Source organism: Cottoperca gobio, chromosome 22 (genome assembly GCF_900634415.1).
Source record: "Cottoperca gobio chromosome 22, fCotGob3.1, whole genome shotgun sequence".
Classification (NCBI taxonomy): Eukaryota; Metazoa; Chordata; class Actinopteri; order Perciformes; family Bovichtidae; genus Cottoperca; species Cottoperca gobio.
This window is the reverse complement of record NC_041376.1, coordinates 4,794,230-4,820,010: the sequence shown is the minus strand read 5'-3', so window position 1 is coordinate 4,820,010 and position 25,781 is coordinate 4,794,230. Positions and strand designations below refer to the sequence as shown.

General features: G+C 43.1%; 1 protein-coding gene across 2 annotated transcripts; it reads left to right on the top strand.

Moving 5' to 3' along the window:
• The first annotated feature begins 2,632 nt into the window (after positions 1 to 2,632).
• Positions 2,633 to 25,193, top strand: slc7a14a (solute carrier family 7 member 14a). Of its 2 annotated transcripts, none has more exons than XM_029460927.1 (10): positions 2,633 to 2,729; positions 13,043 to 13,599; positions 13,814 to 14,050; positions 15,576 to 15,793; positions 15,926 to 16,072; positions 18,093 to 18,301; positions 18,420 to 18,567; positions 19,005 to 19,500; positions 19,599 to 19,835; positions 20,293 to 25,193. In XM_029460927.1, exons 2-10 carry the CDS (start codon positions 13,293 to 13,295, stop codon positions 20,589 to 20,591), a joined length of 2,298 nt encoding a protein of 765 aa, XP_029316787.1. In that variant the 5' UTR covers positions 2,633 to 2,729; positions 13,043 to 13,292; the 3' UTR covers positions 20,592 to 25,193. The 2 variants fall into 2 exon arrangements, with proteins under 2 accessions (XP_029316787.1, XP_029316788.1); XM_029460928.1 differs by lacking the exon at positions 2,633 to 2,729 and adding an exon at positions 2,944 to 3,207.
• The last annotated feature ends 588 nt before the right edge of the window (positions 25,194 to 25,781 follow it).

Genomic DNA, 25,781 nt, shown 5'->3' with positions numbered 1-25,781 from the left:
CTGCAAATATTGAGTTGTGATTTATGTTATTTCAACATAATGAAATCCTTCATTGTCAATTGACCGTTTGCCAAACTCCAAGCTGTGCCTGTCAAGCTTTCATGCAGTAAATGTTAATGTTAATTCACTTTTGCTCGTGTTTCTGGTTTTGGAAAAGCTACAAAAAGACGCCACGGTCCAAATCAAATCAAATCAAATCAAATCAAATGTATTTATATAGCCCAATATCACAAATTACACATTTGTCTCAGTGTGCTTTACAGACTGTACAGGTTACGACACCCTCTGTCCTTAGACCCTCGCACAGCACAAGGAAACACTTCCTAAAAGAAACCCCACAGTTAAAGGGGGAACAATGGAAGAAACGTCAGGGAGAGCAACTGAGGAGGGATCCCTCTCCCAGGACGGACAGACGTGCAATAGATGTTGTGTGTACAGGATAAACAACATAGTACAAATACAACATGTTACAGAAATGATGTTGTGTTGGAAAAAAAAAGAGAAAGTTTGGATGAATCCAGGAAAATGTCAAAAAGGCTTCCTGGTGTCCAGCAGGACCAGGGCAGCAGGCGCAGCCACGATTCATGATCCTGACGTAAACTTTATCAGCGGCAACCTGCCACATGAGAGACAGACACTCCGGGGATAATGAGTTAGTAACATACATTTACATAAATGCATACAGATAGAGAGGGAGAAGAAGAAAGGGAGGGGAGGAGAGAGGAAGAGAAGGAAGAGAGCAGGGAGGTGTCCCCCGGCAGTCTAAGCCTATAGCAGCATAACTAGGGGCTGATCCAGGGCAAACCTGAGCCAGCCCTAACTATAAGCTTTATCAAAAAGGAAAGTCTTTAGCCTGCTCTTAAATGTGTGTCTGCCTCCCGAACACAAACTGGAAGCTGGTTCCACTGGAGAGAAGCTTGATAGCTGAAGGCTCTGGCTCCCATTGTACTCTTAGAGACTCTAGGAACCACAAGTAACCCTGCAGTCTGGGAGCACAATGCTCTAGTTGGTTTATAAGGTACTATGAGATCTTTAAGATATGCTGGAGCCTGACCATTAATTGCTTTGTAAGTCAGGAGAAGGATTTTGAATTATATTCTGTATTTATCCAATCATAGCTGAGCTATGATTGGACATTTGCTGATCGGGAAAGCGGCCTATAGCGAACAGTCAGTTAATGCCTCAATGTCTTTCTACTTCTGTGTTTTAATCATGTGTTTTCAATTTATTCGGTGAGAGACGCTCTGAAGTAGGCTACCGTTTAGAGATGGAGGGCGGCTTTCTCATCTTTTGATCTCGTCATTTCTCAAGAGCAACAAAGATGACTGCTACAAGCAACAGTGCGACTGCAATGGACGTATGAAAGCAAGATTTAATATAAATGCTTTTGAATTGTCTACCAGAGGGGGGCATCTGTAGCTCAAACAGGTCGTGTTATAACCAAACTATGAAGGTTTAAAGGCACATTCTGTCAAAGTGAATAAGTGAACACTACTACAAAGCACTGCACGACACACACACACACACACAGACACACACATACTGATACACGTACACAATGCAGTTCACATAAATACTATCTATGGCAATTAATATGGCCATCTGCTGAATATTTGATCAGACACCAGCACAGGCTTAATAATTTAGCAGCAGGCCTTTACATGACTCTCACTGCCTCTGCATTTGGAAATTAATGTTGAACGGTAGGGATAAATTAAACGCCAATGTTGCTCCGAGACCCCCTCAAGGCGTTGCATCCGTGGATAATGTCACATGTCTAGAAAATGTCCAATAGTTGTCCAAATCTGACATGATTCTTTTTGACAGACATGCCCCGTGTGACCTAATCCGTCCACTTAGAAGTGGTGCAGATGATTTGTAGATGCAGTTTTGTGTGGCCATTTCACAACCTATTGATCTCCTGTATCAATTTAAAGCAATTAGCAGTGAGATGACACGAGCAGGTGCGAGAATAACACTTCAAGTGAAGCGGTAAAAGCAAAGTGTGGCTCGCCACTTAATCTTTATGGTGACTAATAAAAAACAAAAAACTGTGTAATATATTTGTTTTTGTTTCTTTGTGGATTTGCAACAAACATCTAAGTTAACACCTACCTTATATTTATTTGGCAATAACATTTAAAAAAATTAAAAAAGAGAAGTTTGTTGTGTTTGTGTGTCTTTGACTGAATTACATAAATAAATAAAAATAAATAAATAAAATATAAGCAATTGTGAATATAAATCCCGCTTTGACCCACTTTTTTATTCAATTTAATGTTAGATGGGGAGAAATTAAGTATCAATAAAACTCCATAAAACCAGTAGAACTTGAAAAGTAGAAAGTAAGTATCCTACAGATGCTCCCTTATATAAAGAACATTATAGGGATAGTATGGGCACACTGTAGTGATAATCCTTGTGTCATGGTTGGATCAGTGTAAATCTCGGGGGGGGGGGGGGGGGGGGGGCGACGTCCGGTCACCTCGGTGTCTCCTCCGACCAGGAAACAAACCGGATGAATAATACACCGTGTCGGCGGTCACATGTCGTGCAGCGGGCTCCTGAATGATTTAAAGCTTTTTACATCATCAGCCTCACCCTCCCTCCCCTCCTCCCCTCCGCGCTGTCTCCAGCTGATGCACCGCGCAGCCCGGAGATGCTGCTGCTGATGCTGGTGACCGACTGCAGCATCCGACATGGACATCCTTTAATCCAGCCGCGCCACAGTGAGTGTTTTTCCTCCACTTTTCTCTTCCTCTAATCCCCTTCGTTATCTCCAACTAGATTACCCCTCCACCCGTCTCCTTGCAGTGACCCCCCCCCCCCCCCCCCCCACTCCTGTTCCTCCTCCTCTTTTTGTTGTCTTCCTTTGTGCAGTTCTTTTTTCTTTTTTTTTTATGAGCGATGGCGCATAACGCGGCGGAAACTGTGCGTCCTCGTAGAGGTGATGTTCGGTGAGTCCGCGGAGTTGACGGAAATGTCAGTTAATGGTCCCTTCCTGTATGCGCAGCTCTCCTTGACGATGTGCGTCTTTGCGTGAGAAAGAGAAAGGAAGAGAGAGTTTAGGGCGGGTGTCGCTTCTCCCACCGGACTAGAGCTGCAGCAGGCTACGTTTGGAGGGTGGAGAAGAGTACAGGAAGAGACAGAGGGGCGGCTGGGACTCGACTGAAAGAGAGTGGGACGTTTAATTAAGTGTTTCTGCAGGTGAGAGCACAATTATTGCTTATATGGTTTTTGTTTAGGTGTGTCAGAGGGAGAGGAGAGAAACAAAGATGGTGAAACTTGTGGTCTTTGGAAAAGGGGATGAGAAAAAGATAGATGTTGCATGCTGAGAAGGATAGAGTTTATTTAGCTGTTGTCTGTCCTCATGATACTCCAAAAGTGCATGGGATAATAAATGATCATAGACTAAAATAAGCTTTTTGCAAAGGCTGAATCTGTGTCTGATGTGGAGAACAAGTGTATCTATCTCGGCCCACACAAACAGTGAGGTAACTGTGCTGCTGTATGCATCTGTGTGTGTGTGTGTGTCTACGTGAGGACAAGAGCACTCAGACACTGAAAGCCTCAAGCTGGGGAACTGGGCTAATCCCTAATGACATGGCCAGCTCTCTCTCTCTTTCTCTATCTGCCATAAGGTCTCTTTCCCCCCCCCCCTCCTTAATTCATTTTTTTCTCGTCCCTTATACTCAGTTGTGAGGACGTGGTGCTGAAAACCGTCATCAACAGACCGCTCGCTAATACGCTCAAGCTTGATGGAGCTGTCAGCGCTCAACAGGTGCCTATTACTTAGCATGAGAGACAGACGCACGGCAATAAGAACAAAAAGTTGGTTTCACTTTGAATTCAATGAGTTTTAGATGGAAGTTGTGTTTCCATGCTGGGTCAACTATATATTTTTAAATGTAGGTAATATTTAAAAATTAAATCTAAAATATGGACATGAATACTTCTTATGTTTTGAAAATAGGCCAAGAACTTAAATCCCCCCCCCCCCCCCCCCTCCCAGATAGTGTCATACAGCAAATCCATAAACTGGACATACATATTAGTGAACAGATGAACTAAGGCAAAAGCAAATCCAACCACAACAGAAGGAAGAAAAACATGGTGATGATGATGGTGATGATGAAGGTGATGATGATGACGATGATGATGATGATGGGCAGGATGAAAACAACAACCATAAGAAGCAGAACCAGAGGATTACATAACTGACCAATTTAGCAACTGCAGTTTGTCTTCCAGCATAACAAACAAACACACACGCACACGCACGCACACACACACACACACACGTACACACACGCACACGCACACACACACACACACACACACTGTGTGACTGTCACATGAAGGGCAACACCACTGATGCAGCTGGAGGTGCAGTGACTTGCTCCTTGCTCGAGGGCACTTCAGCAAATAACAGTATTAAAGTCATTTGTTTATATTAGGTAGATGTAGAGGAGACATGACAGTCAGTGAGGGAGAAAGCCAAGGTGCAAACAAAGGTTCCCATCCCGATGTAATAGTCAGTGTCTTAACGCTTAAGCCCCGGGGGGCAACCCTAAAGAATGGAATCTTAATTATTTAGGCTTTTCTAACTGTTCCTAACACATGTAGAAACTAAAATGTTCCTCAAAGTGCTATATTATATGTATGTCTATGCATAGACTCGCTCTAAACCTGCATTGACATATCAGCATCTTTTAAGTTGATACAGTGAACTTGTCAGCAACATTAACTTAGAGTCGTGTTTCTGTCATTTACTCTCTTTTAGCTCTGTTTTTGGTCTCTACCAACACCAGAGGGAACTATCTGGCTCTTTAGCTTCTAAACACTTTGCACCAGTTAGCTAGTCGCTATCTTTGACTCTTTATGAGTGAACCAAAACGGTACATTTGCAGGCTGGACAGCTCAAGCCAAAAACAATGAAGAGAAAGCTCAAAATACACATCGTAAGTGTGTAACTGCAGGGTTTTTGGTCTCTCGTTCATCTTTATTAGGGATAATGGACGCTGAGTGACACAAGACAGAAACTAGAAAGAATTGATGCTTCTTTGAGAGTTGTTGATGTTTATCTGCCTGAATCACGAATGAAAGATTTCTGTCCGGCAGATGCTTAACATTTAGTGATGTAAGATATAGATTCGACTCATGCAGCATAAACACACACATATACTGAACCGTAAGCCTTTATATATATATGAATGGCTGACTGGCCCCCATCACCATTTCTCCATCAGATGCTGCTTTGCCCTGACGTCAATGAACCTGCCTGCGCATAAAAGCTATTATAATCAGGACCTCACACACACACACATTGCATCCCTTCCTTTGTCTCCGTCAGCCGCACAGACACACACACACTGTTTATTGGCTCAACAGGCACCAAAGACGGAGAGCAGAGACCGAAAGAGACTGGAGGGCCGGTGTGTGGGAGACCTTGATCATTATCATTACAATGTAATCTGATCACTGTTATAAATGTGTGACTGTGGCTTCTTCCCTACAGATTCATCCGTAGATAATCTTTGCTTTTTTACCTTCATCTCTTGTCATTTTGAGCAGTTTCTAAACAAAATGCACCAATCGTCACTTTATTATATTAATAGTCAGGGACGTGTTATGCTGTTGTGTCTCGTGACACACACACACTGATGTAAGGAGCAGACAAGTATTACAAGACGGTACGATGAACAAGGAAGAATGCTTGTCTTCAATTAAAAGTCTGCGTCAGTGTGCTTTAGTTTTCATAGACTCCCATCATTTAAAGAAAACAGACAAACAGTCAGTTCCAGTAGTAAAACTAATCGAGAAGAAAATCACATTATATATTATATATAATAATATATTCAATGGTACCCTCAGTTTATAGTGGCCTACATTAGGTTGTGGAATACTAACCTGGTATTTGCTTCTTCACCTCCTCCAGAACTAATACTGCACAAACCCTCCAGACATGTAGTGTTCAGCATGATGTATTACTTTTGTCAAGGCACCAACAAAAAGGGAGGAGAGCGAAGGGAGGAGCAAATACACTTGAGGATGTAGAGAGGGTAACAGGTGAGGCTGGAATCGATGGAATAAAAAAAAAAAGGGCCATCAATTGTCAGCGGACTGTTTGAACATAGTGAGCAAGTGGACACAACAGGGACGGCACTCATTTCCTGGCAAGCGGTATAAAGCTGGCAAACAAGTCCCTGCCAGAGAAACCAGAGAGGAAGCGCCGAGGTTAGACACGGTGACAGCAGAGAGATAGATACTGTATGTGGCTCTAATGGTCTATGACGTGAACCCAAGACAGACGGATACTGATTTCTCTATCATGAAAGACCACACAGATATATCTTTATGGAGTGTTGCTATAAAGAAAGCTCTCTCAGATATTACACCAGGACTTCACCGCCCGCAGAAAGGATGGGGATCAGCGAATCGGATAGATAGAGACAATACCGTGGGTGGGAATGTCTTTTGGCAACCACTGGGAATATTCTTCTTTCTCCATTATTTCCAAGTGTCACCAGTATTTCATGGTAGTGGAGCTCCTTGTCGAATAATTAGTGAGCAGGATATCAATAAGCCAGTTTTAGGGGCCTCCGTCTTGCATTTCAACTTCATGCTCTGCATCAAGTTAGTGGGGGTTTAGTGTGAAATGACCCTATTGTTTTCTTTTACAACTTAAGGCCACATAGACAGATATCATCGATATGGCTGGTTAGCCACGGAGCCACAGGGAGTGACACAGTTGTTTTTATTTATCTTGCAGTCTGGAGCCAGACCCAGTGTGCTTTAAGCCTCCGGCTCCCACTGTGTTGCATTAGGGCAAGATAGATGGGGATGAGGCAGGCCAAATTGTGAGTGAACCGGCGCTGGCTGACAGGTTAGTCATGCAGAGCAATTTGTCTGTCGCCTGGCACCAACACTTTCCACCTTGGAAACTTTTAACGGAGAGGGATGACGCACCTCAAAAGGGAGAGACGACGGCGATGTGAACACACGGACATGTTTGAGCTCCATGGTCAAAATCAGGATAATTAGCAATCCAAAATATGAGTTGAGTAAACTGGTCAGACAGCCAACCGAGGGAAGCAGAGGGACTTCCCTTGTTTGTGTTTGTATTTGCCTCATTCTAGTTCCAATGGTGTCGATCAACATATTACACTTAATGCTTCGGGATGACAGTGTGCTGGCTGGTATCAGTGGTCATTTATTTGTTTGTACCAAATGTTTTTTCCGTCATTTACTGGCACATTGATTATCTGCTCTGTTTCGGGGCTGTGTTAACGCATTTCATGTTCCAAGGCCACGGAACAGCCTGCTCGCATTTTCTAGCCAGTGGAAGACGCTCAACAAATTAATCTGAATATTTAAATCACTACAGCATGGCGAGCGATTCTTAACCAAGATCTACATTTAACTTATAAATACACATTCATACAGCACTATCTCCTCTCTTTGTGTGTGTGTGTGTGTGTGTGTGTGTGTGTGTGTGTGTGTGTGTGTGTGTGTGTGTGTGTGTGTGTGTGTGTGTGTGTGTACCTGTAATTCTACTAGTTACATTTCCTGGTTTAATGGTACCATTCATTTACAACTTCTTGCTTTAGTCTTTGATGGATCTTTGCCCCAAAAGAAGCCTTTCTGTCTAACTCTGGCATATTTTCAGAAATGTTATTAATAATATACACTGTCCCTGTCAAATAACGTAACAAAAAGAATAAAATAACTAGCCTCATCAGTCACCAAAGTGGAGCTACTGTACATTTCATGAGTTCTTCTCTGAAAGAAACAGCTCTAGTGTTACTGTCTATGATTACATGAACACATTGTTCTGACAACTCTAACAACGTACAGTGATGTTAGATTTTGGGTTCCTGTAGAATAATTCTAAAAAGATATATTTTTTAGTCCCCTCCTCCTGCTTACGGAGAGATCACACTGGTGGGCCTCTGGGTGCCCACCCTCAGACTCTCTGCTCGTCTGTTAGACGATGTAGAGAGTTTAACGTGAGTAAATCAAACCAATAATCTATCAGTACATTACAGAGGCAGTCCGACAGTTATTTAAGTGAAACTGATGGGAACATTACAGTTCTTATGTAAAAACTCTGTCTCTGAACAGTGTGGACAGACAGGGATAGTTCAAGTGTGACTGATGAGTCAGGCAGCGAAATCAACCAGGCAGGAAGCAATTACTTTTTTTGTGTTAAATGACGAATCAGAATCATTAGACTTGTCAGATCGGGCCACAGTGGCAGGTCAGCCAAGGCCCCGAATCACACAGACGCCAAAGTCAGTCAAGCAGAGGAAAATGAGTTTTGGTCTCCACATATCCACTTTGTATCCAGCAAATGTCTGCTGATATCTGACACTCAACTGGATCTAGTGTTAGGAGGGATTTTGCTATTGTAAATATGATGCTTTTGAAGAAAAGTCAAGTTGTTTCTTTAATGTTAACACAATAACACTGTCAGATATTTGATCTCAAAGTACACAATATTAAAATGTAAGTTTGTTTCACACAGGACCGGACTACATTTAACGATAAGGTCTAATGAAAGGAAGAGTAACTGTGATGGATATTAATTGACAGCGATGCATTATTGTGTAGACTGCAGACTGCACGGGGCTCTAAGCACTGCAGTGTAACACTCCGTAGAGGCTGGCCTCATAAATCTTAACACTGAGAAGCACTGAAGTAGAGCTGTGCACACAAACATGAATTATGCACATTCACTTTTCCTTTTTCACACAAGCACAGTCTGTGCAGCTACCCATCTATGTACACGCATATACAGTATACACGGGGCTGACAGTGTCCGTTCTTTTCTGCCAGACAGACAAACGCACGACGTGGTCAACATGCTAATATGCTCACAATGACAGTGCTAAAATGCTGATGTATGTTATTCAATGTTCCACATCTATGTTTAGCCTGTTAACATGCTAACATTTGCTAATTAGCACCAAAACCAAAGGAGAAAAAGAGGAAATTAAACGTACGAAGTAAGAGAAATGTCCCTGACTCAGGCGTTCTACATGAACGATGATGTGTTGCCTCCTTCCTGTTCTGTCTGTGGACCGTCGGGAACGGTTTGCCAAGTTTGTTTTATTATATAGAGGCTGGAGCAACGCAAGCCTGTTGCCAGGTTGGTTTCGAGTGAGGCAGAAGGGCTCTCAGCCTTATTAAGCTAATGCAGCTCTTACTGTAAAGGCAATGCGAGCTCAATCAGGTTATTCATCCAGTAATTCAGACGCAGGCACGGGGCGGACACACAGACGGGCTTAGTCGTGGCTGATTACACTCGAGGATGGATGTTCTGACAGCTCTCTTATCTGGGGAAACGCTAATGCTAAGATGCTAGAGGTGGTGATGATTATGATTCAACTATTGATCTTTTCACTGCAGCACTCTGGCAGAGCAGATAATGGCTGATTTCTTTTGTTATATAATATTGAAGAAAGGTCTCGTCCGAAACTCTATTCTACTCTATTCACCGCTCGTCTGCGTGTCTTGCTTACACACTGCCAGATGGCTTTCATTTTCACTAATAGTCCTCTTACTCCTCTGTGTTTCTCTCTCTCTTCATGCTGTGTTGTTCACAGATACGCTTATATTTCATGGTTCTTTCTCCTGTAATTAAATGACAAGAGCAATAACGATTCATTCCATTGCTAGATGTTTAAATATAAAATGTATTGCATTCGCCCACACCGTATTAAATAATTCAGTAGCTAACGTCGCCACTGGCGCTTCAGTCTGTGCTGCATATAAAGGCTCAGAAGACCTTGCAGATGTTGCCATTGGAGAAGTACCACAAATAAAATTAAAATAAATGAAAGAAGAAATGTTTGATTTAGATGAGAAGATGGATACCACTCTCACGTCTGTGCACCAGCGATTAGCCTAGCTTAGCATAAAGACTGGAAGCAGGGAGAATCTGGAAGCACAACCCAGTGCTGGCTTATCACCTTGGATAACCTCACAGCGATGACAACAATCAAGATCTTTGGACAGAGCCAGGCTCCCTGCCTTCAGTCTTTGTGCTAAGCTAAGCTATTTGCCCCCCCCGTCCCCCCCCCCGTCCCCCTGGATTCATCTCCAGAGTGGTATTGATCTTCTAATCTACCTCTTGGCAAGAGAGCAAAGCGTATTTTCCAAAATGTCAAAGTATAATTAAAAGGCGGTCTGCAGCAGCCACTGCAATATTCCTGCAAGCTGGAGAGGACGCAGAGAGTATGCCCCACAAGACTGCACCATTCTCATGCTTTCCTTTTATTAATAGATCATTATTTAATATTTATCTGCATGATGATCTGTATTTTATTACAACGCAGTGACATGATATCATGTAATTCATTGTCTATTGATGAGCAATACTTTGCTGGATATGTACCGGGGTCTGGATCTGTGCTGGGTTGAAAACAGAACAGGCTTGGTGGAGATGAAGAGGTTAACACTAGTTCACACGTTTGTTTTATGTTTATTTATCGTTGATTTAATACTCCATTTAATTTAAATCCCTCTTGATTTAGTTTAATTGTTAAAGTTTAACTTTAAAAACCTTTTTAAGTTGTTTTTGAAAAGTCACACACGCCTCGGTTTCGATAAAGGTTAAATGCTCTGAGACTGACCTTTATCCCCGGGAGGACTGTTGGGGAAGGGAAGTCAGTTGTCCAGCGCAGATGGAACACCTGCTGCCACAGTGCTTTGTGCCGCTCCGTTTTGTTGATCTACGACAAATAGCTCATTCTCAACACAGGGCAGGTGGTGGTCGCTGTTAATGAAACTACACGCAGAATATTAAAATGTCACAGATCTTTTGAAAAAACAAGCTGCCTGTGATATTGAATCATGAAAGGCTGTGTGTGTGTGTGTGTGTGTGTGTGTGTGTGTGTGTGTGTGTGTGTGTGTGTGTGTGTGTGTGTGTGTGTGTGTGTGTGTGTGTGTGTGTGTGTGTGTGTGTGTGTGGTACTCGATATGCATCTCATAAACAAAACATTCTCAAATAGAACCCATTGTTTTCCCAAGCGTCCACTTTTCTTTATAGTTTTGCTGAGTGTGATTGAATATGTGCATAGTCTCCAATTTAAGCTGTTAAGATCTGTCTGGCCATTCCACACACACACACACACACACACACACACACACACACACACACACACACACACACACACACACACACACACACACACACACACAACTGGGGGATCAAGGATCAGGATCAGATTAGTTGTTTTATGGTCTGCTCATCCTCCTCACCCTGTCACTAATGTTAGTCATAGGTGAAACTAAGAAGCCAATATATGAATCACTTCTCCCCTCCTACAAGTAAACAGTGAAATTCAATTTCATTACATTGTATCAGGATACCAGTATGTTGGCATTGTGATGGGTTAACAACCCCTGCCCCGCCCCACACTCACCATCACACACATTAAATCACCTTTTTGAGCTTTCCCTACCTCTGCACACGCTCATACTCCCACTAATTGCAGCGACAATAGCAGCCCCGGCCTACTCTGGTTCAACAGCTGGGTAATTGCAGCCATCCTTTGAGTGGCTCATATTATAGCTGAGAGCAATGTGTGTGTGTGTGTGTGTGTGCTGTGTGCGAATGTTTGTTCAGTAACTTGCGCTTGTTGTTCAAAGTGGATGAATGGTGATTGTTAGTTCACTGATATTAAGAGAGAGAGAGAAAGAGGAGAAGTGGACCGCGCTACAATTGACTATAATAGCTCTCGTCTCAACAGCAGTTACTCATATGACATCGGAGGGCTCTGTTGAAAAGCTGTGGCATATGGTATAATAAAGCGTAATACATAATTGTTGTAATTAGTTTGCACAAAAGATCTTGTGAAAAAGCGCTTAGATTCATATTCAGCTACATGTTTCTGTTCAATGTGCGCTGCCCACATATTTATGACACTCAAATCTTTTAAAATTGGTTGATTAAGTATAATAATATGAGGTAATAAAAGTATTATTATGTTATATTATTATTATTATTATTATTATTATTATTATTATGTTATATTATTAAAATTATTATTATTATTATGTTATATTATTATTATTATTATTATTATTATTATTATTATTATTATTATTATTATTATTATTATTATGTATATGTATTACTATATATTATATAATGTCGTAATTGATTATAATTTGGTCATTATTGACTAAACTACTTATCTTATAATAATATATATAATATATAATAATAAATCACATAAGATAATGAGTTTTGGGTAATCACGTAAATTACAGAACAGTAATTTAATAATAGTAACAATAATATCATTTTGACATTTTAGGAAAATGGCTGACTTCCAGTCCAGTTGTTTACTATTTAGTTAGTTTTTTAAGGATAATTTCTAACTTTACACAAATTAATTGCAAGTTAATTTTAGTAGGAAACAAATAACCAGGAGGTGATTCTTTTTTCTTTTTCTTTTTGTATTGGACAAACTACCAGGATAGCTATGGTGTCATTTCCAAACTGTAATTTACGGGGTTACTGAGTTTTGGAGGTACAAAGGAGCACAAAATGGAAATAACCAAGTAAATTAGAAGTACCTCAAATATGTACTTAAGTACACTATTACAGTACCACTGATTCTACATGTCTGCATCTGTAATGTGACAATACATCGTACTGTAATGCTCCCAAGCAGTGTTGTAGAATTGAATGAAATCCTGACAGCCCTTTTTGAATCTGTATGTTTGGCGCAGGTTTAGTAGACATATGAGTACATACATAATTACACATATGGCTCCCTCATCCCCTCACAAAAAAAGATGAAGTGTCCATTGTCGTCACATATGAGCTTGGCTCCTATAGCAACAGGGCTACAGGGACAGCGCTGCTAATTAGCTGCTTCCTCTGTGCTTCATCTGTGTAATACATCTCCACCGCTGGGCTCTCGTGTCTTGGCGTGCATGAAAGTAAGCATTGTGTCTCAGAAGAACAATCTAAGTCAATGTGCTGTGAAATGCTGAGAGAATAAATCATCCCACCTTTGTTTTTCAGATTACTTTCTCACCATGGGGAGAACAACTAAGATGGCATTGCAGTAAACCCGGACAAGAGACGAGAGGTTGCAGAATACGAAGTCGCAGGCAGCAACACAAAACCAGATCTTCTTTTCGTCACGCCGTCGTCTCTTCTTCCACAGTGCTGTACATGATTGTTTTCCCAAGAAGACAGTAGCGACGAACGTCTCGCTCTTCCTTGTGTAATTCTTACCTTTGACTCTGACCCTTGACCTTTAGCTCTAAGAATGAGCAGTTTGGTAGCGAAGCTAGACCCACGGAGGGTACAATGGCGCTCGACGTGGAACACCTTTACGTCACGTGTCCTGAGGACCAAACCTGTGGAATCCATGTTGGATTCGGCCGTGACGGGCACCGGGGAACACGGGACCAAACTGGCCCGGGTCTTATCTACAGTGGACCTGGTGTCGCTGGGCGTGGGCAGCTGCGTCGGGACGGGGATGTATGTGGTCTCGGGACTGGTCGCCAAGGAGATGGCTGGTCCCGGGGTCATTGTGTCCTTCATTATTGCCGCGGTGGCCTCCATACTGTCAGGTGAGACCCATTGTTCCCATTACACTGATATCATTTGTATGAAGAGCCTTTTAATAACTATGCATTAAGATCAAGATGCTCTCGTGCAAAAGGTCCTCAAGGGATATCTTTTAGTACGACCTCAATGCTCCTATCGATACCTTCAGCTCAGCCTTTGACTTGGATGATACTGCACTGATATGCGTCTGTGTCTGTCTCCTCCTCTGTCCCACAGGAGTGTGTTATGCAGAGTTTGGCGTGCGGGTGCCCAAGACCACAGGTTCGGCCTACACCTACAGCTACGTGACCGTGGGCGAGTGCGTGGCGTTTTTCATCGGCTGGAACTTGATTCTGGAGTATCTGATCGGCACAGCGGCGGGGGCGTCGGCTCTCAGCAGCATGGCGGACTCACTGGCCAATCACACTATCAGCAACTTTATGATAACACACATCGGAACGCTCAGTGGCTTGGGTGAGTGGGGGAGGACTTTGACAGCTGTAGTTTTTAATATGAAGTTTTTAAAAAAGATTATTTGCTTCTGGTTCTAGTTTCAGGATTTGGATTAATATGATATTTAGGTAAAGTCTAAGATTTGTGTGCATTACTGGCGTCAGTAATACTGGTTTAAGGAGCTCATGCTGTTTCATAATAGAAACTCAGTATAATAAGGAGAAAGAAAACTAATAATAATATACAATAAAATATTGTAAAATTATTTTTCCTGCTGGGAAAAAATTCCACTAATTCTTGTAAATAGCTAATAAAAAAAAATACATAAATAGTTTATAGCTAATATTTTATTAATATGCCAATATGATCTCACATGCACATTTTATTATTTTGTTGCGTACACTACAATAGTCATTTTCTTCACTTTCTATCTTCAGTTTATTATCAACTGTCGAGCAAAGATTGCTTCTGAAACTATAAACAGACATTCACCCAAGTGAACTCTATCGTCGCTCTCATTCTCATTCATCCGTACCACGGGAGATGTTTCTGCACTGTATTTGAACGATGTTAACTATTTGAAATCCTGATTTAATAAATGAAATTAACACCATCTGGGAAATCATCCAACTCTTATCACATCTTTTTTCCACGGAGCATCTGAAAGATGTTTCTTGGAAATCATGTCATTATGGAAAGTTACAGCGGACAGAGCATCTTATATTTCTAAATGATTCATGCAACACAGTTTTCCAGCTCATAAACCGTACCATGGGGGGGGGGGGGGTAGGGGGGATGCCTGCTAATCTGCTGTAATACTATATCTGATGTGTGTGTGCCAGTGGTATCTGGGTGACACCACCCTGACAGTCTCTTCCTGTCGGACAAAGCGGTGGTTCTGGTCACATGGCAGCATGGCCAGCTGTTCCACACCGTTATGGAAAGTTAATGTTTTCCTTTTCCTGCTGAAGATAAACAGCTGTTTCTCCACGCCACGGGAAAGTGTGGAATTTATCTCAACATATATATCATTAGTTTCTGTATGACCACCTGTGTGTATTCATGAGCTCCTGTTTAACAGCTGCACCGTTGAGTCGGGTTAAATAGTAATAATTGACATTGTTGCACGGTGCATTCAATATCATGCTTTAGTGTGATTGACAGTTTACCTGCCAAACATTGCTGATGTTGCGAATGTATTTCCAATTTTGACGACGCTAAGTCAAAATTAAACAAATTCAACCTAGTTGAGCTTGAACATTTATTCTTGACTTTGGAAAACATATCAATACAAGGTGTGACTGACTTCCCCAGCGGTTACATTTTCTGTTTCCAGCTTCTCAAATATGAGGATTTGCCGCTTTCCTCTGATTTGCATCATTTCACATTGCACATCTGTGGGTTTGGGACTATTACTCGGACAAAATGAGAAATGTTAAGACCCTTTCTCACAGTTTTTACAAACAATTAGTTGATAAATCCAAAGAATAATGAAAACGATCTTAACTATAATATCTGCGTGCTTAACCCTAACCCTCTCCTTTAGGTAAAGGGGAGCAGTCGTACCCAGACCTGCTGGCGCTGCTGATCGCTCTGCTGGTGACGGTGATCGTTGCTTTGGGAGTGAAGAACTCTGTGGGCTTCAACAACGTGCTGAACGTCATCAACCTCGTAGTGTGGGTGTTCATGATGATCGCCGGGCTGTTCTTCGTCAACGGAGAGAACTGGGACGATGGGAGATTCCTGCCCTTTGGCTGGTCTGGGGTACGCGCACACACACACACACACACACACATACACACACACTGAGTCACAAGTAAGGAAGGTCGATTTAGACCCCATCTGCTCATGTTCTCTATGTTAGCTTTCATTTCTCTTCCTTCTCGTCTGTCCCAGGTGATGCAGGGTGCGGCCACCTGTTTCTATGCCTTCATTGGATTTGACATCATTGCTACAACAGGAGAGGAGGCCAAAAGTCCCAACACCTCCATCCCCTATGCCATCACTGCCTCACTGATCACCTGCCTCACTGCCTACGTCTCTGTAAGTTACCTTGAAGACCACAGACATACTGTATACACACACACACACACACACACACACACACAGACAGGAACAATAAAGGCTTCATTTGTTCCCCTTTGTTAGCATTTCAGAGGTAAGAAGTGGCACGAGGATGCAAATCACTTAATCTTGTTCTAATCAAAGTATCGCCGCAGCAACTAAACACCGTTTTCTTGCCTGTTTTCTTGGCTCGGTTAGAAAACACCGTTTGTGTTTCCCAGATGAACGCGATCACATGGATGGAGGGGAGACAGCTGGCTACAGTCACAGCTTCTAATTCATACACTCTCGTCGTTCTTTTCAAACATTAGTAGTGCAATTTTAATCATGGAATCGTTTAGCTCACGGTATTTCGTAACATGATTGTCAACTTAACTTTAAAGATGACATATTTGAACTGCATCTGCTTCTGCTTGTGTATTTATCATTCTTCATCTTCATGCCTTGCCTTTAGCGTCACCTTCGAGTTCTTATCAACTAACTTGTGAACGTGCGTCCCACATTTTTGGAGAAAGTATCTGACAGAAGGATGGAAAGATCAAAAATCAAGACTCTTCCCCCTGAACTCCAACTGTGTGGGTGTGTGTGTCTCGTCTGATCTTCGCTCGCACAGCCTTTCCACATTTCTGACTTTGACACATTTGTGCTGGATGGTTGTTGCCATGGGTACCGTGTAACAGCGGCCTATCAGGAGGGAGAACTTTTTCGAAATCGTCTGGGGCCAAGGATTGCATCAACTTCAAAACTCAACTAATTCTCTTTGAATTCTTCTTTCTCTTTGTCTCCAAGTTGCATCTCTTTCTCCAAATATCCCTGCTCATGTGCTACAAAATCTATTTTCTCAGCCTCTCTCAATCTCCATCTTTCTTTGATCTGTCTCCCTCTGTACACTGTAGGCATCTTGGAATAAGTGTTTCACTCCTGTCAGGATCCTCTGGCTACTGCATGTTAATATCCAGAATGACTTTAATCATTGAGCACATTGCATGTCACGTCTTTTCTCCAGTGGCATTAGTGTAAGCTCACAGTAGCTTCGTCAAAACCCTTCCCTCAGTGCTCCCACCCGACTGTTTTTCTATGTGGAATCTCCCCTCATCCATGCTCTTAAGTGTGCGTCAGTGATGGAGATCCTTCATACACGATGGGGAGGTCCAACCCCATGAATGTGCAAGCTGAAAATGAGCCGACAGCAAGCTACAATGGGCACCCCAGGATGCACTTTGGGATCAGCTTTGATCTCTCAAACAAACATGTTAAACTAGGGTTTGTTGTAGGACTCTCTGAAGATTAGTAAAGTCCCCTTTGACTGGTTCACACACACGGTCGACCAGCTTGTTCCCGGATTGGACGAAGGAGTTAAAGGCCACCGTAGGAGGGAAATGATCTTTATTATATCGCTCTCTTTCTGCAATCTGTTCCAGCAGATCCCTCCCTTCTGCAGCACAGTATCTGTGACAGATGGCCCGGCATGATTTCACACGTCAGACACGAGGATTAAAAATCGCTCGCACACACACACACACACACACACACACACACACACACACACACACACACACACACACACACACACACACACACACACACACACACACACACACAGAGAGGCATGACTGATGAACATTTTGCATACGATGGGATCTGCAGTGAGCTGAGCGCTAGCTGTGTAAAGCTATGCTGTGAGAATATCGCTCAACACTTCGGCCTATATGTTTGTAAATGTCTCCATTTCGTTACATTTAAAAGCTGTTCTGGAGCTTTCGATCACATCATATGATCTTCAACAGCTTTTCTTAATTACTGTGAAAAGTAGTGACTGGTGTTTTATATACTACCACTGGGGGCGCCACATTTCAAAATGACTATTTGACAGCGCTCGTTACTCTTTACAGTATTTTAGCATTATTTCATGCTGGACATCATTTTTTTGACATTGCAACAGAGAACTCTTTATTAATTAACAAAACTCTCTGTTTGTATTCAACCCTCTTCCATCCAGGTTTCTGTGATCCTGACTCTGATGGTGCCGTACAATAAGATTGACGCAGACGCCCCGCTCATGGAGATGTTTGCCGTGCATGGCTGTATGTTCGCAAAGTATATTGTGGCGGTTGGCTCCATAGCAGGACTCACTGTTTCTCTCCTGGGGTCCCTGTTCCCTATGCCCAGGATCATCTATGCCATGGCGGGAGACGGGCTGCTGTTTAAGTCAGTCCACAAACTTATTTAGTGTTCATTATTCTTCATGTCAATCTAAATGAGGTGTGCAACTGAGTCTCAATCAACTCTTGTGTGTGTGTGTGTGTGTGTGTGTGTGTGTGTTTAGGTTCCTGGCCAATGTGTCTTCCTACACAGAGACCCCTGCTGTTGCCTGTGTGGTGTCAGGCTTTCTGGCTGCCCTGCTGTCCCTCTTGGTCAGCCTCAGAGACCTCATAGAGATGATGTCCATAGGAACCCTGCTGGCCTACACCTTGGTAAGTGGATAATGAGGTTGGACACATCTGGATACTTGCAGGGTGCAGCTGGCTCAATGTACAGTGTAGATTTATTCTGAGACACGCAAACTAAATGTAATTCTTTTCCTCAATAATTGTGCAAAGCAACAGGGATTTTACTGGGGAAACGAATCCCTTTAACACATAATAATCATAATTATGCGAGAGCTGTAGAGATGTAAACAGGGGGGGGGGGAGGGGGTCTTAGCTGGTATCCGATCAGCTGAGTTAAAAATGAGCCGCTGGTTGTGATGCATGAATGAAACGCTGATAACCAATCGGAATTATTGCTCCTACTAACGCTCCAGGCACTACGGTGGAGTCAGAGACGAACAAACAAAAGTTGTTTCATTCAAAAGAAAAAAACTATTCTTTGTGTGGGACTTCTAAGAAACACATTTCCCCCCCCTGTGCAGGTAAGCCTGTGTGTGCTCCTGTTGCGTTACCAACCTGAGAGCGACATCCATGGCTTTGTGAACTTCCTCTCTGAGGAGCAGAACAACAAGAGAAAGGAAGGCGTTCTGGCTGAGTGCGAGAAAGACGCCTGTTCACCGACAAGCGAAGCAGATGAGTATGGAGGTCCGGCCACTAACACCTGTGGAGCCAAAAACCTGCCGTCGCTGGGCGACAACGAAATGCTGATAGGCAAACCAGATAAAACCGCCTACACTGCCAGCCACCCAAACTACGGCACAGTGGATATGACCACCGGCATCGAAGCAGAAGAGTCCGAGGGAGGGCTGTCCCGGCGGTTGAAGAAGCTCATTGGACCACGCTACTACACCTTGAGGATCCGATTGGGCCTCCCGGGAAAGATGGACAGGCCAACCCCCGCCACGGGGAAAACTGTTACTGTGTGTGTGCTGCTCCTCTTCATTTCCATCTTCGCTTTCTGTTCCTTCGTCATTTTTGGTGAGAACACACGAACACATTCAGACAGGAATTTACTATAAAGTGTTAAACATTCAATAATTGTTTCTTCCCCCCCCCCATGTTTCCTCTCCTTCCAGGAGCAAACAGTATCGGGGAGGGTCGCTGGTGGGCTTTGCTGCTTTTAATCTTCTTCATCATCTTCCTTGCCCTGCTCGTCATCATCATCCTCCAGCAGCCAGAGAACCCAAAGCGGCTGCCCTACATGGCGCCCTGTGTGCCCTTTGTACCTGCTTCAGCCATGCTGGTCAACATCTACCTCATGCTTAAACTGTCCGCCATCACCTGGATACGATTTTCCATCTGGTGCATCGTGGGTAAGCCACCGTCTTCACTGAATAACAATTTGTCTTGCATTTACAGTGGGTTTGTGTCTTTTATTGGCAGATGTTAGGACAGGAATTGTGTCATTACTGTCATCCTGGACAGATGGGAACCCACCATGTTTTGATCTTAAACCATGGAGGGATACATTTCATTACTTTTGAAATGACGCATGAAACTAATGTGTGTGTGTCTCGCTTACTCGATCTATTTGTTTTTTGATGGAAGAACAATGAAGTCTCATTTTACTTTTATATCCTGCCTCAGAGGGTATCTGTGTGTACATCTGTGTGTGTGTGTGTGTGTGTGTGTGTGTGTGTGTGTGTGTGTGTGCTCTGAGTTTACTCTTTCCCTGAGCTTGTTTTTGAGCTCTTAAAATAGTGATGTGAGCTCTGGTTATACGTCTGTATGTCTGTGCGCATATGTTGACATCTGTCTGTGTCCCTTCAGGCGTGATCATCTACTTTGGCTACGGCATGTGGAACAGTAAGCTGGAGAAAGCGGCCAGAGAGAACGAGGTGCACGCCTCCACCTACCAGCGCTACGATCAAGGTGTGGACGAAGGCTTCTGCGGCTTCGACGACGATTTCTACCCGCCTACCACTGACCCCTGGGCTGCGTCGCAGGGGGGATCGGGGCCCACCCCGCCCCCTGCGGCAAAACCCGAAAGTGACGGGGCGCCATCGAAAAGTGGAGCCAGGACCGTTGCCAATCAAAACCTCGCGGAGGAGGATCCGATGGATTTCTGAAGGGACTGACTCTGTGTTACCCTGAATGTACTGCCTTGTCTGCTGCCTGGGGAAAGGGAAGGGGAACACGTGTGAGCGCATGAATGATTGTGTGCGCGTGCGTGTGTGCATGCCTGCATGTGTGTGTGGTTTTTTGTTTGTTTGTGTGTCTAACCCTTGGGCTAGATAGTTTCTTGACAGTGACCTCACCTTACTCACACCCCAGTTCACACATTCAAATGAGGACGTCAAGGTCAAGTGTCTTGTCACAGTCACTTGTTATTCACTTACTGGAGTCCACGTCCCACGCAATCAAAAGCCAGATAGGAAAGTGTCGACGTAGCACGAGATACAATAAAATGTGGTTCACCGTTAACTGCATATCTACGAATGTACGGGATATAGGGGAGGAGAAGGTGGTGAGCAAGGGACAGATGAATCAGCACCTCTCTTCCTGCTTCGACAAAGACAGGCAGGAAAAGTTAGATGACAGAATGCCAAACCCAAGCAATTTCCTTTGTACAGGTCTGACTTTCTCTGCTCCTTTCATTCTCACCACACAGGAAAACGTCTCCACATGCTCTCGATAACTCGAAAAACTTGCTTAGAAATCAAAAACGTCTTTAAACATTTCCCCCCCTGACCCCTAACATCTAGCCCAAGGGATTCAGAACTGGATTGGGAAGAGGGTGTAGATGTTTTTCTGTCACAAATAGTACTTGGACTTTGCTTGCAATAGTGCCTTCATCTACAGTATGTGTATGTGAGTTTCTGATTACGTCCGTTTTATACTTTCATTTTGCCTGAGTATGTGTGAGGGTGTATGTGCAATCAAACTCCACCTTTTACATTGATACTCATGTCTGTGTGCGTGTAGATATAAAGTGTGTTCTTCAGGTGGTTTCACTGTGTATGTGTAGGTATTTGTTATGTTTAGTTAAACACTAATCACTCCCAGCATGAAGCTCAAAATCAATCCGCCCGCAACAAAGCAGCTCATGGTGCAATACAACACATGCTTGTCAGCTCACCGGCGTACCTAAAGAGAGGAGAGAGCGTAACAGACAGAGAGAGAGAACACAGACTGAATCCTAATTGACAACCTGCATGGTTTATTGTGATGAATGTCATATTTTCATGTGTGCTTGTCTCTCTGTTGTCTCTCTGTTGATGCTTGTTTTTCAGGGCTGGGAAGAAATTCATTTTCAGTTCATTCAATTGAGGATGTGGATTCTCTGCAGAGCTTGTATCTTTTTCTCCTAGAGATGAGAACGAAAATTAAGGACTGTACGAAAACGATTATTATTGAGGATTTTATTTTGTTTGACATTTTTGGGAGAGGATGATTTAAAGTTTTCCTCTTCTCCTAGATTGTTATTTTATTTCAATTTTCCTCAGCAGATTAAGTTATTAGTTAATTGTTGGATTAAATTGTACCAATATTATTGCATTATTTCTATATTGGGGGAGGGTATTTCAGTTTTCTAAGTGTTAAATATGCTGTGGATAGCTTTGGGTTACAACCCCCCCCCCCCCCCCCCCCCCCCCGCCCTCCTCACAACAATAGTTTTCTTACAGTCCCTAACTGAGAAGGATTGTGTTGTAAATAATTGGAGTTTTACTTGTACATTGACTGAACTGAAACATAATCCCTCTCATCCCCTCCTCTTCTTTTAACTCCTTTCTTTCATTTCTACATTTAAATATCCTCTACTTCCATCGCTCCTTTGCTCTTCCAGCCTTCATCATAATAATCATCCGGCCATGTCAGCAGGGAGTTACCACCCTAAGTCACAAGTGATAGAGCCGCGATTGGTTTTCAGTCAGCATTTGATACGGCTATCTATTCACGGCCCGATGACACATTAGCTCCTGTTTCACCTCAGGGTGTCTGCTATCTCTCTTCTGATTTGTCACCGGAGCATTTACTCCTCCCCCTGTGGTTCTGCTTCTGATTCTCCCAAACTAGTCTGAGTGAACCTCCCACGCTTCCCCTTACCTCTCCATGAAGCTACCGTTGAAGTCCCACTCTTTACATGTCACACTGTCGCTGCACCCTGAAGATATATTGTGAAAGTCAATCAAATCAAATCATGGTCCTGTAGAGCTCAGTGTGTGGGACATTTAAGCGTACGCTGCCAAGGTTGGGGATTTGATTCCATACTAAGAATGTATGCACTCATGGCACTGTAAGGGATAGTGGCACACACCAAATAGCATGTAGTTATGTTATTATGTTGAGGGTGGGGGCACTTCTACAAAAGCTGCTGCTGTAGGCCCTGAATGTCCTCCTTGTACCTTTTCCTCTTGCCCCCTGTTGCTGCATCTGTCCCTTCCAGGGAAGCCTTATTTGTCTAATGCACTAAATCTAAGGATGCCACGCTAAACCCCCACCCTACCTCTGCTCATCCCACATCTATCCCCCACTCAAACTACTTTCATTTAGTAAAAGGCCCTTCGGTGTCGTCCAGTGATTGTGATACCCGTCCCAAAAAACAGCCCACTATGACGAGGAACTACGCTCGTATTGGACGATTCTGCAGGTTGCTAATGCAGGAAGGTGTCTGGTCAGTACTTCAGTCAGGCGACTCACATGGAGGAAGGGATTGTTATGTGAGTGTAGAATATGTTTGGCACAAGGAAACATCGAGCTCAGCGCAGCAGGGAGTGGGATGTGGTGATAATAACCAACACCAGAATATGATACTCACAACATTGTTGTTGTCTGCACGGGTGTCAAAGATCTAGATTTTTAAAAATAGTTGCGATTGCACATAATCTGAACGCTTTTGCAGAATTGTCCAATATCAACGTTCTGTCTGGTGATAGGGTTGCAAAAAAAACAGCACATCCTAAAACATTTGCACACCATATCTCAAACACATTCAAGCATATATTACATTGTATAACACGACCCTCCTCACCCAGATCACTTCCCAAATCAGCAAAAAGACATTTTGCATTCATTGCTACGCCAAAACAAGACAGCGAATACAGGCGTTGCCACTCTGACACTGTACTGTACAGTCAACTTACTATAGCCTATTACCTGCTCTGTGAGTGTATGCATACAAGTGTGTGAATGCATGTACAGTGTGCGTGTGTGTGTGTGTGTGTGTGTGTGTGTGTGTGTTCGTGGTCTATGCCTGCGCCTCAATGTGACCGTCTAGTGAATGTGTAGCATGCTTTCATGCACGAGGCCCAGACTGTAAATGTGTACCTGCATGTGGTGACTGATCGCTACGAGACATAATAGAACACTAAACCAAACCAAAACGCAGGCCGACGTACTTCCACTACCTGGGAACGTTTGGCCTCTCCGCTCTGAGAGGATTTAACGGGCGCATTACAACCGAATCAGCTTCGAAAACACCTTTGTTCGGAATCCTCACCAGTGAATTGAACTGAGAGCTATTGTAGTCAATGCAGACTCCTATCACTTCTAGTCAGATTCAAACCTTTCCGATACGTTACAATTCAAAAGTATGCTTAATGCAAGATGAATGCCACGAGCTAAGAAGATTATTATCTTCCAAATCTCTAAACTCACACAGTAATCTCCTCACATAGGAATGGGAACCGTTTGAAAAGATAGTAGAACATGTAGCAAACGATGATTCCTCTCTCATCCTCCTTCAATCTTACAGTATGCCTACTTCATGTACAGTATATCCCTTTTCTCAACCACAACCTCTGCAAGCCAAAGTCAATGTGTGTTTACTCTTCACATACAGGAGGCCGTAGTTTCTTCAAAGGGAACACATAAGATACGACGGAGCTAACCATTTTTCTTGGGGGGGTTCTGCTAGAAAGAACTGTGCAACAGTGCAAAAATGATACGTTTAAGAAAAGAAAATCCTAGTTGCTAAGTATTTCATTGAAAGTGTTAGACTAGACGTCATTGACTACAGCGGATCAGTTTGTCCAGCAGTGAAAAAGTACAACATTGAAGGAGAAAAGTATTTTTCTACAGCTCCGATCCACAGGTCCTCCTCGGGTGGGTGTGCACAACAGAGCTGGGTGGAGCTATCAGCCTTCACTTCCTGTGTTTTTGTTTAATCATAAGGAGGCCGAGGAGAAAACTGCTCAAATATATTTTTAACAACCGTAGTCTCGAGAATGATAACGTTCATTTCTAAACCATAATCCTTTCCTTTTAAAGGATTTCAAAATGGTTGCTCTTGACGTAAATAGGATTGTAGAAGGTTTAGGAGTAGGGAGTACTACAGAAAACATGCAGAAACTATTTTAATACAATTCTATAAAGGGTAAACTACAAACGTATTCAAATATTGCCACTAATGCTTTTAAAGTTGGCTACTGTTTGTTTATTTGTCTCGGAGAAGGCGTGCCATGTTCTTCTTGTGCTCTGTGTTCGCTGTGGCCAAGTGTCGAGTCAGTGTGTCCCCGACTTGCTGAGATCGGCTTCTCTCGCAAACAACTAGATATTCCTTTTATCTTCTGTATATTTTTGGCACAAAGCTGTATAATGTAGTTGTTTTTTATGTACATTTTTTAATGGTTTCTTCCATACGTGTGGTTCTTTTGCTCCTGGGTGCACTGTTTTTTGCTGATTTGTTGATATTGCTTCCATGCAACAATGAAAGCTATTTATTGCAAATACCAAGAGGCTTGCTCATTTCTTCTAACGTTTCCTGCTCTGACTGTTATCATGAATACAATACATTCAGTTACATAATAAATCACGCATTTCACCAACACTAGACCATGTTGACGGGACTGGACTCGAGAGGAACAGAGAGGTGGACAGTCCAAAACATGCACTATCATTAGCCCGGCTCAGTTGTACTGCATCATCCACTTTGGTTGTTGCCCAAGCTAGCTAGCATTCTGAGCCAGCTAGCTTGGAGAGGTATTACTGACTAGCGCAAGCATGTGCCTGGCTGGCTAGCGTGTTAGCGGTAAGCTTAGCACGTCCATGGTTTGAAAAATAGCGCTGCAAGTAGTCACTACGCCACCAAGCTTCTAGCACCACTCATTTTGCAAGGACGTGAAGATTAAAGGTCCCACGTGGAGTTTCTTTTACCACTATTATTGCTAGAGAACAATGCTTTTATGTGTATTCTTTTGGATCTCATGATATACATTCAAGCTAAAGGTTTCATACGACACTACGCTGATCCACAGACGGCAGTCACATGTCAAGAAACACACTAATATGACAACAAATGCATTGAACAAGACTACAAG

Excerpts from the sequence above, each read along its gene's own strand:
- slc7a14a (XM_029460927.1), top strand. The coding sequence starts at position 13,293 with ATGAGCAGTTTGGTAGCGAAGCTAGACCCACGGAGGGTACAATGGCGC. Across the intron at positions 18,302-18,419 it reads GGAGACGGGCTGCTGTTTAA|GTTCCTGGCCAATGTGTCTT; the intron begins GTCAGTCCACAA and ends GTGTGTGTTTAG. Across the intron at positions 19,501-19,598 it reads CTGTTCCTTCGTCATTTTTG|GAGCAAACAGTATCGGGGAG; the intron begins GTGAGAACACAC and ends CTCTCCTTCCAG.